General features: G+C 42.1%; 1 protein-coding gene across 1 annotated transcript in view; it reads right to left on the bottom strand.

Moving 5' to 3' along the window:
• KDM5B (lysine demethylase 5B) overlaps positions 1 to 15937 on the bottom strand; it is a 57241-nt gene that overhangs the window by 17621 nt on the left and 23683 nt on the right. Inside the window, exons 6-17 of the mRNA XM_075115988.1 lie at positions 15430 to 15523; positions 13695 to 13798; positions 12085 to 12243; positions 11331 to 11450; positions 10709 to 10867; positions 10090 to 10271; positions 7096 to 7258; positions 5977 to 6096; positions 3989 to 4183; positions 3413 to 3594; positions 2648 to 2772; positions 2170 to 2320 (exon numbers count right to left, since the gene is read on the bottom strand). Coding sequence (XP_074972089.1) covers positions 2170 to 2320; positions 2648 to 2772; positions 3413 to 3594; positions 3989 to 4183; positions 5977 to 6096; positions 7096 to 7258; positions 10090 to 10271; positions 10709 to 10867; positions 11331 to 11450; positions 12085 to 12243; positions 13695 to 13798; positions 15430 to 15523 — 1754 coding nt within the window. The remainder of the gene's footprint in view (positions 1 to 2169; positions 2321 to 2647; positions 2773 to 3412; positions 3595 to 3988; positions 4184 to 5976; positions 6097 to 7095; positions 7259 to 10089; positions 10272 to 10708; positions 10868 to 11330; positions 11451 to 12084; positions 12244 to 13694; positions 13799 to 15429; positions 15524 to 15937) is intronic.

Below are 15937 nucleotides of genomic sequence, written 5' to 3'. Positions count from 1 at the left end.
AAGGAAAATGGCAGTACAGCCCGCCTGCCTTCCTTCAGGTGGTACAGAGAAGATGGCGAGCGAGAGTCACAGGATTTACTCTCAGAGAACGAGAGTCACAGGATTTAATCTCAGAGAACGTTTATCATCTACCTTGGTCGTCTCTCTCCAGCAACTGTTGTGCACACTGTACAGGAGGAAATCCTTGAGCATCACTGACTGCCATGATTAAAAGAGACGACCTCTCCAGTCGAGCCAAGCCTACGGCATGACTCTTCCAAACCGCAGATCAGAACGAAACGCTCAGTCCATAAAGGAAAGTTTGTCAGAAGTATGAACCAAACTTCAGGCAGAATCCACAATCCTCCATAACCAACACACAGCAGTCGGTGTGATGAAGGCTGCCCAACACCCTGCCGATACGTGAGCTGCACAGAGATGAAGCTGTATTTGATATAACATTTATTAAGATTTCATGCAGATCGTTCCCTTCTTTTTATCTTTCTACATAGGTTATGAGCACTCCCCCCGTCAATCTTTTAGGGAAAAAAAGATCCATCAAATAACATGGGTTTTTAAAACTAATTATGAAGACATGCAACTGGACTTCTCCCAGAAGTATGCTACAAAAAGCTCAAAGGAAAAAAGATGAGAGAAGGGCTAAAACCACTTTGGAGCAAACGAGAAATGCAGTCCAAGCATTGCCTTGCTCCTGTGCAGTGCAGCACCGGGAGGATCCTTTGTTACCGCCTGCAGCGCTGAAGGAGCTGGTGAGTACAGCCATCAAAGGCTGCCACACTATCCTGGTGACAAAAGAACAGACCTACTCAATGAGATGAAGATAAAACTTACTCCCTGCTCTTGCCAGGTCAAGCAAACTCAGGTACGTGTTAGGAGCAGGACAGACTCTTGGAAGAGCTCATCTGGCACAAAACAGCTGGAAAGGCCCTGGCTGAGGCTCCAAGCTCATCATTAGGAAGCCTGAGCAAATACCAAGGACAGGAGAACACATGGACTGGGAATGCCAGACCAAGAAGAGATGGGTCAACTCGAAATAAAGGAAGAGATTAGGAGTGGATAAATCCTTCAAATAACAATGCCATGAATCTCTGGGTTGGAAATTACCTATCTGGAGTATAAAGTATAAAGTCAGCCTTCAAAGTACTGCAAGAACACAGGGAGTGACAAGCTACAAGATACCTGCTGAGGCAGGCAACACGCAGAAGCCACACACGTGCAGTTATACCAGCACAAAGAGCAACTGCTCTGACAAACACCATGTTGTTCAAAGCAGCAAAGACAGGTGAAAGATGTCCAGATGGGAAGAGAGAGAAACAGTTTTTCCAGAAGTACTTCATGCTATGAAGACTTGAGCAATAATGTCCTCCACATATATAAAAACAGTATTTGCTTAGAAACCTGCCATCCCACAAGACTAGATACAGCCGTTGTAAGCCTGGCTGGAGAATCTGCAACAGAAGATGGTAATTTGTGATCCCCAAGAGAAAGGCTACTACATCAGTCACAAACTGATGTAATGAGGAAATGTGGCCTTGTCCTTCTGGAGCTTCTGACTCCTTTCAACTCATTTCAGACATGGGAAGTGCTAGCAGGAGCGGGCAGCCAGACGTCCAGTACACAAAGAACGTATTACCCTAACACTGCCTTACCTTCTAATTCCTCGAGCAAATAACCTGTCTACAAGATTTAACGTAACTGCTGCCAAAGAAAGAGCAAGTGTTTTCCAGAGATCTCATACAGTATTCCCATCATCATCAGCTCAGGAAGTTGAGGCGCTTTCTATTTCCACAAGGCATTAAGTGTGATGAATATAATGACATGTGCACCACTGACAGAACTGCAGTCCCTGTGGCACAAAGACAAGTGGACTGTATCTTGTTGGGTGTTGCTTTGTCTGGAAACACCACACCAGTTTTTTCCCTTTGGGGAATGTTAGAATGAATTTATTGCCAAACTGTCAAACAGAGAAGAAGAAGAGATTGAAAGCTCAGGGTGTTTAACTTATTACGTGGAGGAAAGGTGAATCTCCCTGTAACAGATGACTCTCTTGAGAAGACAAAAAGATTGCTTTCATTTTTAAGTCTTACAGAACACTGGCATCTATCACTGGCCACTGGCACTTATCCTCAGTGACTCAATTTTGTTGCAAACACATATAGTAACATTTACCTGGTTTGTCTTTTGCCATTAAGAAGCTGCTGTGCAACTGAGGCACATTTGTCTGCGTCCTGCGTAACTAGTCTGAGGTGTCGCAGCAGATCATTGTCTGGAAACTTTTTCATTTCTGATTCTTCTATCAAAGCCTTAAAACTGATGAGACCTTTTGGAAAAGATACTGAGTTAACAGAAGTCCCCCTTTGTGATGGATTTTTAAATGGTAAGGCTGAATAACACAATGCATTAAATCTATTTCCATTTCGACTTCAGTTATATTTTGTGTCAAAGTGATTTATAATCTTCTCACACAGAGACAGTTCAGCATAATTTCTGGGTTTACAACAGCTAAAATATTTACTTTAAAACATTAAGTTATATATCATTTCCTTTGGTTCTCACACAAGACAGAAGATGCTAAGTTTCAGAAACTAAAAACTGAAAAATTAGCCATTTTAAATTATATGCTGTAGACAAAAGGTAACGTACGTACTTCTTTTATTGTTAATTTTTGCCTCCAGAGCTTCGTTAACATTGGAAGCCCATTCGTTGTATGATTCCGCACGCATCTTTAGTGCGTTCATCATTGGGTAGAGTTCCTCCAGGGTGTAGCGGTACCTACAGTAGCACAGAAATCAAACTCTTCAGCAAGAACTTGGGGGGGGGGGGGGGGGAGGGTGGAAGGGAGGGGCATCAAGACGTGTTGGTCTATACAACACAGGAACAATCTACTGTGCACCCAGGGTTATGTAATTAAGACACATAAGCGCACTGGGCTCCTCTTAAAACAATTTCAACATTGCAATTACTTCAAAAAACAGTTTCAACATGACAATTGAAGCAATTGTGAAATTGTCTTAGGACAAGCTGCATTCATGTAGGACAAAGATGTAACAACCAACAGGAAAGGAGAGATGACAATGGGAAGGAAAGTGAACAACTGCAAAAAAATATTACTTGGCAAGGACTGGATGTAAGGGATGATGACCTTGTTGCTATAAATAACAAAGCAAACTAACTTATCCAGCAATTTTTGCCGTTTTAGAGCAAGAAGAGCTGAACGCTGAAAAGAGAGTCTTTGTATACGAGCACAAAAAAGGCACATTGTTTTGGAGGGGCTGTATTTGCAGAGGACTGAGAAACAGAATACCGAGACAAGCACCATTGACAAAACAGAGCAGGCACCAGATTATCAAACCACAACATCTCCACGTAGAATATCTCCAGAACACAGTATTATTTGCTATCTAAAGCTTACCCCAGTTTATATTTGTAGGTGGGACAGGAACAGAGATCCTCAACATGGTACAAGCATACCAATAATCCAGGTTTACATGGACAATAAACAGCAGACATGAAACAGGTGGTTTTACACTTCAGGCATTGTCGCTCGTCATCAGGAAACAGCTCAAAAGCCACTCTCTCTGAGTCAGTCACTCCCTGCAAGAGGGTAAGGCACATCACTTCAAAGTGTAACAAAGAGGTGATTATTCCAAGCCAAAACATTTATCAAAGCAATAATGAAGTTTAGAAGTAAGATTTTAAAACCACATAGACAGAAATCTTGGTTAATGAAAAATCAGCTCTTCTGAGTCAATTACTAAAAGAACAAACATTACTTTAAAAGAGACGGATGTTCTGAACAGTATTAAAGGGCAGATGCTAAAACAAGATGCTCGATAAATGATTCTTTAGGCAAGCGGTCCTCTGACATCAACAATGCTACTCAGGAAGGTACTATGTGGCTTTAAGCTGTTGACGAGTCCCAGCATGCCTTCACATCACCGTTTCAACTCTTCCTTCACTCGATACAATATTATTTCCTACAACTCACCAGTTTATCAACCTTGTCACGCAACCTCTTCTCATCTTCAATCATAATAGCCATGTCTTTTTGAACTGTAGATGCTACCACAACATCAAGAACATCTGCTTTGGAAGCCATTTTACAGATCATCTCATCATGAGAGAAGACACAGTAACGGTTCAGCAGGCGGTAATGTTCCACACACTGGCGACCCAACGGTAGCTGCATTGAAAAACATTCAGTGAATGAGGAGTTCACTTTGAAAATTACATTAAGTTACTGACTTTTTATGCTACTAACCAAAAGCTATCCAAGTGAAAGGCAAATCCTTCTAGCAACAATATTCATCATTCAGGATGTAAAACTAGACAAATCAAGTCCCTGAGTTCTTGTAAACCAGGACTGTTTATAGATCGTGGAATTGTTAACGTTGGAAGAGACCTCTAAGATCATCAAGTCCAACTGTCAGCCCAACACCACCACGCCTCCTAGGCCACTCCTTTACAGTGAACACAGTGTTTCTCCCATGAACCTAGCGAAAAAACTTGCATCCACTATCTGGAAGAGACCATAACTGGGGGTAACGAAATCACTACACCACAGCAGGCTCAGAAAGAGTCAAGCTAAAAATACACAGATGCTGGGGAAGCAAAGGGAAGAGTAGGGATGCCCTGACAAAGGCAGGCTGCAAGGCACGCTGCACCTTCCTCACAGATGATATGGCTGTTTTCTGAAGGCCATGAACCGCGCTGCAACATGAGAAACTGCTGACTCCATGAACCATTACACTCCCTAACTAACCCCAGGCAGAGCAAACAATTCATTACGAGCTGGGCAGGTTACTCATAGCTTTATTTGAAGGCTCTCTCTGGCCAGGCGGGTAGTGATGTTCAGGCTACAACAAGGTTACGTGTTACAGTCTGGTACGAAACTCGTGGAAGAACAAGAGGAAAACCAAAACCAACCCAACCAATACGCAAACACAGTCACAATGCAGAAAGCTTTCTTCCAATTTTAGTAATCTCCTGCTTCTAAGTCATGTTTTTTAAACCTAGCAACGTTTTTAGATGTGCTACATTTACAAATACATTTACAAATTTGGGGGGGGGGGGACGATAAAAAACATCAGAAGAGGAGTAATTTTAAATATAGTAGCTTCAAAGGATCTTCCTGAGATGAGGCAACACTGTGTGTCTGAGAAATCTGCTGGGAAGGAGAAATGATTACTTCTAACTGTGGAGCAACTATCCTCCATTTGTTTTCATTTTAAAAAAAGACAAAAAACTCAATAAATCACTGTGACCTGCTAATCGTAACATGGGCCCCTCTGTTGTTTCCATGAGCTGAGTGAAGCTTACTGGCAATAACGTACTGGTCTGTAAACCTTCTGTTTCAACATTAACACTTTCTGTCCCCTTCTCATTAAAGTATTCTTCCTTACACACCTACAGCACCTCTGCTATCCAAGAGGACGCACTCACATCAGATGCAATCCTTGGTATTACTTTTTTTCACCCAAAAGGACTACTGAAGTCTTTAACTGTTCTTAATGTGTTAAACGTATCATCCGATTTAATCACAGAAGTTAAAGTAGAAGAGAAAGCCGAGCTGGCTTTGCTCTGCAGCTGTAGAAAGCTCCTCTTAGAGAATTCCCAGTGCAACAAACAGTAAAAATTCATGCCAGCTCTTGACGATTTGAATGGAATTTGGGGACACAAAAGGAGCAGATTCTAGCAGCACTGGCGCTTCTCATATTCTAGGCACGCACAGGATCTTGCCTTCCTCCTGCTGTGAAAGATACATCAGCCCTAATGTATAATTTCAAACGGAACCTTAGAGAAAGCCCACAGTTCACCACATTAAGGGAATGCTTTCAGCAAAACATTATGCTTCCAGTAACAGGCTCCTTCTGATCTGCGGACTAGATTTGTGCATCAGCAGTAAGCTGGGGCCGTACATCAGCTGGAACAACTCTGCAACTGCATACTTGATGAAAAACTGGTTTTGGAACGTACCCAGTCAACTGTGCAGAAGTTCACAGCTTCAGCAAAATTGAAACCCTGATTGAAGCCACTGTGATAAGCTCTTGGAAAGGTGATCACAAACTCTCCAGCACATTGATTGGTTCGATAAACCTAGGAGAAAAGACATACAAGCGTTAGCTCAAACCTGAACAGAACCGAAGGCTGTGAAGAGAATATGGATTTCCAGTTCCTGGTAGCTCCTATGACGACTTTGTATAGTTTTAAAGCATAAGCCCAAGAATTATAACTGGCATTTGGTAACTTGTCATATAAAACCCTAGGAAGCAAAGGGGTTTCATCCAGCCATACCCGCACTGTATGCCCTTTTAAGTCAGCTGTCTGTGCCCTTTGCTAGCTCTGACAGTTACACAAATAAAGCACAGGCAAGGCTCTCTTCAACGTGCAGGTGAAGGGGAAGAGAAATTTGGAACCTACTCAGAAGTTCACCCTGCTGTAAATCTCATGCTTCTGGTGCTAGACAAGCAGCATGAGAGCATGCAGGTCTTCCTGCATCTTTCCATTTTGGAGTCTCTCACAGCATACTAGACACCACAAGTTTTGCCACTTTTTTCATATTTTCCTTAAAGTCCCAAGGTCAGCTAGTCAAAAGCTAATTAAGTTGTAAAGGGACATAATTCCCATGAATAATCTAGTATGAAGTATGATGGAAACTGATGAAAATGTTTTTTAAATACCTAAGAACTTATCCAGAAAAAATGAGATGATGTGAATGACAAATAAAGGAAGAATGGGTTTTGGCCCCCTGCCAGAAACTCTATGCCAAAAAAACTTGTGTCTGATTAGACAGACATAGGAAGAGCTCCTGCCATTGTTTCAAAGGTCAAGACTAAACTTTCCAGCTGAGACACAGAAACACACTAAGGTGGATCTCCAGAGAAGCGTTTTCCAAGCAATTCCAAAAGCAATGACTCCATTGCCCATCTGTTCCTACTGGCACATCGTGCTAGACAAGGAAGATACAACACACACGGAAACTACCACACCACCTCTGTAATAAAAGTGGCTTCAAATATCAGCTTTGAAGTAGAATTCAGTGCAAATGAAAGAGGGTTGGGTTTGGGGGAGTAGCACAGGAGTCCAACAACATACAGGCACTCCGTGGGCCATCAAAGTATTCGGGTTCATTATGGTGACAAGTTGGTGCAAGAGATCTGGCTGAGATTCAAATAGCTCTGGAGCAAGCTTCTTCATTACATCCTCCAGCTGTTCAGCTGCATACCCTGGGGCTCCATACCACGTTTTAGGCTCCCCCCTGCAAGATTATTAAAAAAAGTTAAATATAAGCAATCTTATAAGTTACATTTTCAGTCTTCTGCTTTAAAATACACCATGTCAAAAGAAGGGTATATCATGAGGAAGGAATGCAAAGATTATGCCCCTTCCTGAACCTTCACATTTTGCACAGGACCCTCCTCCAGACCTATGATTTTAACTGCCTACATTTCTGAGCACATACTTAAAATATTTTTTTTGGGGGGGTGAGGGGGTGGGGGGGGGGGGGAGGGAGGGAGGAAGAGACTGAAGAAGTCCTCAGGGAAGTTCTGCTGCTTCCAGCACAACTTGAAAATCTAAGCTGTTTGTCTTTTACCATGAACATACCCTCCCTCTTGGATCTAACAACCAAAGCCAGTTCCGTGTCTTGTGCATAATTGCCATAAGAGCAACATACAATAAGCAGAAATTAAACTTCCAAATTACGCGACTATAAGAGACATAAAAGACATCACGGAAAAAATAAATCCATATCCAGAGTAGGAATGACCTTTAGCAACAGTTTAACCCAATGCAGGACAGTTGAGAAAGTCAAGGTTACGCCTCTGTGTTCCAGGAGGCATTGTTTCAGGTGTACAAAGAAGCTGGCCCACTGCACCATGAAGATGAAATGCCTTTTGATCCCTTATAAAGAACATTAGAAAGGTATTCAGAAAGGAAGATAACAGACAAATCACTTTCTCCAAGACTCCTGAAGAGCTGGCAGACTAAAGCTGACTCACCATTGTCCTTTTTTTCATAACTCATAAAGCAGGGAGATTCCAGAAGAAAAGAATGAAGTGCGATTCAAGAAGCATATCCCTCACGCCTAGGAACTTATTCCTGCCCTCAAACGGCACCTGCCGTGGTGAGGAGGACAGCTAGCAGGAGGGACTGTGGAAGGGCAGTTACATCAGTATCCCAAGGAGCACCACAGGTAGAGCTGTTAAATGACTGTGCAGCCTTGGGCCTGGTCATCGTCTTGGAACAATTCTGTGAATTCATGAAGACCAGCCATAGACACAACTAGAAACTACACTGTGTCCTGCCCCAGTACTTGGTTAGTCAAGAATTTTGCTCCTTGATATGTGTCCATGCCAAGGAAAAGGTGAGAGCAGTTATGAACTGTGGGCAAGGATACGGGTACTAGGGGTCTCTGGACTTCAGCAGGACTGATAATGGAGAAGGTACGGTTCTAACAGAGGTATTCAGGTGTCAGCCTTATGAAGGCAGCCAGCTGCAGAATTGATGAGGGTGACAGTTCTTTCTACGCTGCTACCCGATAGCTCCACATTCCTGCCTTTACAAATACCAGCATCAATGATGGTAATTCTTATTCTTCCTCTGACTGGGACTGACATCTTATTTATCTTCAAGCATCTTCAGAAGCAAAGATTCCCCGCCCCCCCTTTTTACCATTTCAAGAATTAACACAGCATTTAGGGTCATGCAGGAAAACTATTGCCTTCAACCCTATGAAAGGTCTGCTGCTGTAGCCTGGTTCAGTTGGGACTGTCTGCTCAAAATACTGTACCAGGATACGAGCACATGGGAACACTGAAGATGGACGTGCCATTCCTGGTAGTTCACAAGAACAACTCCTGCCTCCTGATGTCTTTTCGGGGTTTGAAGTACTGTCTGCAGTGGCAGGTCATTAAAATTGACTCCTCTGGCCAAGAATATTATTATTCTCAACTATATGTTGCTCTTAAATAGGCTGAAATACCCAGATATAAACCTCTAAGTTGAAAGGAAACATAGAATAATATCTGCAAATAAAAAGAAAGGACATTCATGCTGGAGGAGAACTAAATTCCAAGCAGGTAGCGCTGCTTTCCCATGTGTCTGTGAATGTATATATGAGGGTACACGTGTGTTGCACACATATATTCACAGGCACTTCTGTATCTTACTGGCCTTGACTGCAAACACCAGTGCAATTTGGGACAAGTTATGCAGCACATAATGCCATTCCAACAACAGCAAGGGGAGGCTCTCCTAGAGGAAATAAAGTTTCTACTGCAAACAAAAATCTTCCTCTCCTTCCCACAGTCTTCAGTCTGATTGAAGACCCAGACAAAAAATAAAAGGCAACAAATAACAAGGAAAATCATTTTTACAATGGAAGTTTGATCACTCATTACTTAGTGTCACTCAGTTTTAATAATGTCAAGTACTAAGAAAGCAAGTGAATTAAGTCACTGACAGCGTGGACAACTGAATAGTAGCTCAGATGTGGTTTTACCATTCTGCTGGAATACTTGTGTGAACACAGAAAGGGAAAGAGCTTGACAGGTTTCAGGAAGAGTGACAAGAATAATTCAAACTCTAGAAAAGCTGTTGTAAGGTGAAAAGTTTAAGAAGTTCAATCTATTCAGAATATGAAAGAAATGGTACAGATCTGTCCTGATTACAGTTGACAAGTGTTCGCTTGATGAGAGGATTTATGATAGAATGATCTATCTAACAGACAAAGAAATATGCAGGATCCTGAGATTGTTAGTTGGAACTAGATGATTTTTTAAAAAAAACTTGCATGGTTTTTAGTTTTACATTGAGCATAATAAAACATTTGATGGAGTATCTGCTGCGTCTCATGGATTTTTTTGAAACAGGGAATGGATGTCTCTTTCCAAAATATGACCTCTTGCCCAAAAGCAAATCAATGCAGGAATCTCACTGTGCCAAATTTAACCCTGCTGCGGCAGGATTGCAAGGGTTATTCTGGCCTGAACTCTCTGAATCTGGTTTTAGTCCACTAATTAAAAAGGGAAAGGGGGAATAATTGAAAGGGAAATTGCTTCTCAGGCTGAGTTTATTCTTCAGACTCACCAATGCAGATAGTTAATGGAATAGCTCCAGTGGTCTTCTATATGCCAACAAAATGAGGAAAAGCACATTCCTACGTATAGCCAGGGTAATTTCATTCCACATATGTCTGCAGTGATGTGAGCAAGAACAGACTGCTCCATCACAGGCATGTTGTTTAAATTCCAGCCACTATCGAGGTATTCCTGCAAGTTGAACAGAATGGTCACAGCTTTATACAGCACGAAGTGAAAAACCCAAGAAGGTAAAACTGCCAAAAGAGCCACAGAAGAAAAGCATCCTTCCTATTAAATAATACAAGAAACAGAACAATGAATCAAGGAACAAAACCTCCATGTCTTTGCCTTTTTCACAAACCTTATCTGACCTGCTTTCTTAAATTGAGACATTTTTTCAGTCTGGAAGTTAATAAATAACTTCTAGAATAAATCTGTGGCTTTCAGTGTCTGATCACAGCAAATTTTACTCATTAAAAACTCTGCATAATTCTCTTCAAATACTGAGCCAGACACACAACACACACACTTCACAACCCAGTTCCATTATTTCACTTTGAACCGAAGAGACTTATTTAATGAAGAACTGCAATAGAAACATAGGCAGTGAACAAATAAAGACCTACCTCTTCTTCTGGTCTAACTTTAAATTTCCCACCCCTAACTGGGAAGCCACTGCCAAATTCCTTTGAAGCAATATCAGCTCCATATTCTACTGTCACATCCTCTTCAATGGTACTAACAAGTCTCCAGAATTCTTTTTCAACCAGCTCGGTGGGGACCATCTAGGCATGAGAAGAAGAAAAACAAGGAGGACATACTCAGGAATCAGTGTATAAAAAGCACGTGCATAGAAGCTATCTCACAGAGGAATCTCCATTGGCTTGAAGCATTTCCCCATTTCAAAATTGCTTCAGCAAGAGAAAAAAAAAAAGCAGCAGAAATGTGGTTCCACACAGGATATGCTGCTTCTTTGTTCTCTCAGGAATGGGTGAGAGAGAGTATTCTCTTCCTTACAGACACTTCTTCAAAAGTGAGGAAACAAGAAGCTGGTGGAACAAGAAACCATGACACCAGCAAGAACAAAGATTCACTGATATAAATGAGAACCTCTGATTTGGGATTTCATCCCATTCAAAAGGGGAATTCCCCCCCGCCCCCCCTCCCAGCTACATATTTTAACTAAAACTATATTTTAACAAAAAATGAAATCTACATTATGGCGTCAGGATAAATACACGAACATACATGTACTGGCATGTTAAAATAGTCTGACTTGAACGCATCTGCCATTTCTCCAAACGTGCGAAGAGTATAGTCTCTTGCTGCTTGTTCAAAACCAAATGCTTCTTGAGGCTTATTACACTCCTGCAATTGAAATGACAATTATTTCTGTAACTTGTAAGACAATCTGTGCTCAGATTTTACACAAATGGACTACTACTACAGCATCCGATGGGGAAGAAGGCAGGGCACCTGACCGAAGTGAAATGACTGCCCCAAGTCGCAGAGTCAGAAGAAGCTGCTCTCCTTAATTCACTAAACCACGATATTTATTGATAAATCTGCATAAACATTAATGAAGTAGCACACCTATTTTCTCCTTCTAGTAGAGCTAAGCAAAACCCAGAGATGCATAGTCTCCACACTGAGGCACCTAGTGAGACTCCCATTGTAGATACAGAGGAAAGGTGCCAATTAAAATTCAATGTATTCTTTACAATTTTAGTGATGCTAAGGCAGATCAATTTTGGCTCCAAAATACTAAGTGATAGCTTTGCAGTTTGAAGAATGTCCAGTTGTCTTTTTAGCTTGACCCTCTATCACCTTGCTTGTACAACCTTAAGTAATACTAAGTTTTATTTTCAATCCCTAGGATCAAGTTAAAAAAAAAAACAAACAACAAAAACAAAAAACCCCAACCAACCAAAAAACACCAAACCAAAACACAACCACAAAATAAAAAGTAACTTTCAGCCTAAATGTAAGTTTGTCAAATTACCTGAGCCAAACACTGGGGACACCTCCAGTCCCCCTTGGGAACATCATGAAGGGGTGGAATTAAACAGAAAGTGTGGTAACTGTCATCACAGCCGTCGCACAACAGGAGTCGGTCCTCATCGTTACCACTGCCACATAAGAGACACACATACAAATCCACCTGTAACAAGAAATTGCCAAAGTGGGCATTTCAGCGCTTCGGGTAACTCACAGGAAGAGCAGTTTAGTAACTCAGTCACCTGTGACATTTACCAAAGCCTATTTTTACTTTATCTCTGAAATGGAAATGAGACAAGCAAACACAAAATATTTATGTTTAAATAACCCCCCTCTGTACTTTAAGGAAGGGCCACAAGAGTTGCAAGACCTTCCATTTGTTTTTTTTCCCCCAAGTGACAGAAGACGTGGTTCAGTGGCCAGGACAGTTTAAGTCAGCAGCACTGTGGATTCGGCAGGTGTAACGTAACACCCATCGGTGGCTCACAGATCCTTTTTCTTGTTGCTCTCACATGCAGCATGCACAGATGTTTTATCCTCCTCCTCGACCAGCTGTTTGCAGCCTCAGAAGAGAGGAGGGGGTTTCGCTGGATGTGACTGTTACCCTTTTTCCCCGGAGATACTGGCCAACGACTTAGTTTTAACGTGGAAAGGCTCCAGCTTCCCAGCAGAGCTACGTGCTCTTGGGCAGGGGGCAGCTGAAGTCTGATAGAGGTCCCACTCAGCAGCTACCGAGCCCCAAGGAAAAGGCACGTCTCCAAGCATGGGAAGGGTTGTCTGCTGCCTGTCCTACACCACACCTTCATCAGCAACAGACTGGAAGGCTCTTCTCAAATACAGACTAGAGCTGTGAGGACAAGTGGACTCTGTTGCCGTAGGTTGTTAAAAAAAAAGAAAAAGGCAGCAGCATCTCCCACTCCTCCCACAAGCTTTTTCTGTTTAGGGGTGGGGGCGCCAGGCTTCTAGTAATTGCACATTCAATTCTCAGGTAGGTAGCTAGAGGTGTGGATTAAATAAAGGTGGTTTTAGGAAGGACCCAAGAAGCAGCATGGATATCTCCGTATCATCTTCTCAAAAGCAAGACAAACTACCCTTGCTTTCAGTTTGGGTTTTTTCTGGAGGGGAGGTGGTGGTGTGTGGAGGGACAAGGTCGGTTTTTAAGAAGCATTTGAACAACAGAGCTTCCAGTTAGTGTTGAAATCGTGGAGTAAGTGGCAGGTCTGCTGGGGAGTCGGGTGCCAAAGCTCACATTAAGCTCCCTTAAGGTTAAAGAGCAATGGGGAGAGAGATCAGGTCACAGAAGAACCACTTCTATTTGGACTCTTCTTTCAAAATGCTTATTTTGAGACTCTACCTTGGAGACAGAAAACAAGTTACCTTAGTTATAGATAGGGACACTTAACTATCCTGTTATTTTCAGCTTTGTAACAGCATGAAGCTTTATGAGTGTGTATATCCCAGCAGGCAAACACTGTTTTGTTTCAGCCACAGGGTTACATGAAGAATAGAATCCTTAGTGTGATACAAGAGACAGGAGATCTCACTACATGCTCAAGAGAGACCCAGAAACACCTGCCACCAACACGAAGCAGCAGGAAGGCAGGGCGCACTCACAGCATTAGTGGGTTTTTTAGATCGGACTCTGGATTTGTCTTTCTCCAGCTCCCCGGCGTGTTCTCTCTTCTCGGGAAGCTTCACTGTGCTATGCATTTCCTTTTCTGGTGCAACAGAAAAAATAAGAGCGTATTACAAAATGTTTTAATACTTAGTGTTACTACTTATTTTATTTGTTATTACTTGTTAGATTGCGTCGCTCCAAGTTATTTGTTGAATTACTTGTTTCAGTTCACTTCCAGCAAGACTTGGACACCTGCAATGCCTACAGAAGCGGTACTGTCAGAAGAGCCAAGCATGCCATCACGAGCTAGCAATGACTATCACAGCCCACACTGAGTCGGTATGGTAAATCCCATTTAAATTAATTTAAATTATGAATACCTTCATAAGCTTAAGATTTTGTTTCCATGTGGTGTTAATAAATGTGGTTGAATCACTCCAGTTTTACAGCAGCATGTCACACAGAGACACGAAACAACCCTACAGTTTCCTACGATGACCTTCACATTTCTGTTTCTCGTAGCGGTAGCATTCGTGAGAACGTATCACCAAAGATGAGCACGCAGAAGTGGCCTGACAAAGTAGCAGTTCCTCTACATTCTTGCACTCCTACCTAATTTGGGCATGTCTCTACTCAAGCCTTCATTCCTGACATTATAAAAAAAACCCAAAACGAAACCTGCACATCCAAATCCACACAACAGAGCGCGGAGGATCCCAGGGCTCTGGTGCTGAAGGCAAGCAGGCACTAAGTTCTTAGCTAAGGCTACAGGTGAGCTAGAGACCTTTACATGAGACAATCGGAAGCATTTCTTGGAGTCCAAGAGCTAACAAAGAAATTAAAGAGAAGAATGTCTATATCTAGCAGAAATTTACATCTAGAGCTTTTTCCCTCCTACTCGGGGGGTGGGGGTGGGGGGGAAGCTTAATGCCTAGAGACACACCTTAAAGAAAAAAAACTCAAATTAAAGGAGACCACAACCTAGGCAAATCCTTTGGGGGTGGTGGGGAGGTGGTGGGGGGTGTGTGTTTGAATGAATAAAGGAGACTGAGGGACTACCTAGTTAATTGCGATTATTAAGTATTGATTTGTTAAGTTGTAAATGATTTGTCAACAAGCTTATCCTCTGTTTGATGGCATTAAACATTTCTTCTCAGCCTGAAATTATGATTTTTTTAAGGACAGATAACAGACTCAGAACTATTGATAGAAGCAATTTAAAAATCATATTACGGGAACTTCATCAAGTTCACAACATACTATCTTTTGCCTTCATGAGCTTCATTTCCTGATTTCAAATTCAAATTCTTTCCTGAAAGTGTTTGAAACCTGGTAAGTTTTTAAAAAGAGTTTTCTCTAAAGCTAGCGGGCTGATGCTAGCTATTTGAAATACAAAATAGAAATGTGGCTCAAATCTCCTTTCTGATTGCTCCATAAGAGACACTGAAGTTTCAAAAGTAGAAATTATTTTTCAGCTGAAAATATCTTCGAGAAGACCCAACCGCTTCCAAAACAAAAGGTTTCACATCCATAAAAAGAACCTTTATTGAAATTCCAATTTAAAAGTGAAATTAACAGAAGTTTGTTGTTGTTTTTGTTGGGTCTTTTTGTTTGTTTTTTAATACTCTGAATTGTTCCAACTGCTGAATTTAACTCTGGTCTTAAAATGAGTTTGTACAAAGTAACAGAAATCGCGTTCGCATTTTGTCCCACTCCCCACTTGCCACTCACCGTTTTCACACTTCGGAGGTGTACACCCCATTCTACGCCTCAGATTATGAGTTCTGGCTTCTGGAGGGTCAGATTCAGTTTTAATATTGGTTGCCTTAAGAAAAAAGAAAAGAAAAGGAAGAAAAAAAGTCATTCATGTCCTTAGATGGAACACTTTGGTTTTACACTTGCATTTGGGAGAACGTTTGCTGCCATCCGAACTGAGGGCTGCTTGCCCAAGTATGGACCGACGGTTTTGGAATACCCGGCTGGCCGCTGCACGCAGGCTGCGGGAAAGGCTGCGCGCCCAAAGAGATCCACCTGCGCTCCACTCCTCCTGCCCTCAGAGCCGCCTTGGCCCTGGAGGAGGGAGAAAGCTGGCTGTGTCCAAACTCAGAGTCCTGATGACAGGGTGACTATTAAGGTCTAAATAATTCTCTGCAAGTCGCTACAGTTGAGCAACTTTGGTGCAGACCCTGCAAGATTTTAAAATACACGTTTCAATACTCTCAAGAGCTGAGAACTGGGA

Source organism: Phalacrocorax aristotelis, chromosome 21, assembly GCF_949628215.1.
Source record: "Phalacrocorax aristotelis chromosome 21, bGulAri2.1, whole genome shotgun sequence".
NCBI lineage: Eukaryota > Metazoa > Chordata > Aves > Suliformes > Phalacrocoracidae > Phalacrocorax > Phalacrocorax aristotelis.
This window is presented reverse-complemented; position numbering and strand designations above follow the sequence as displayed.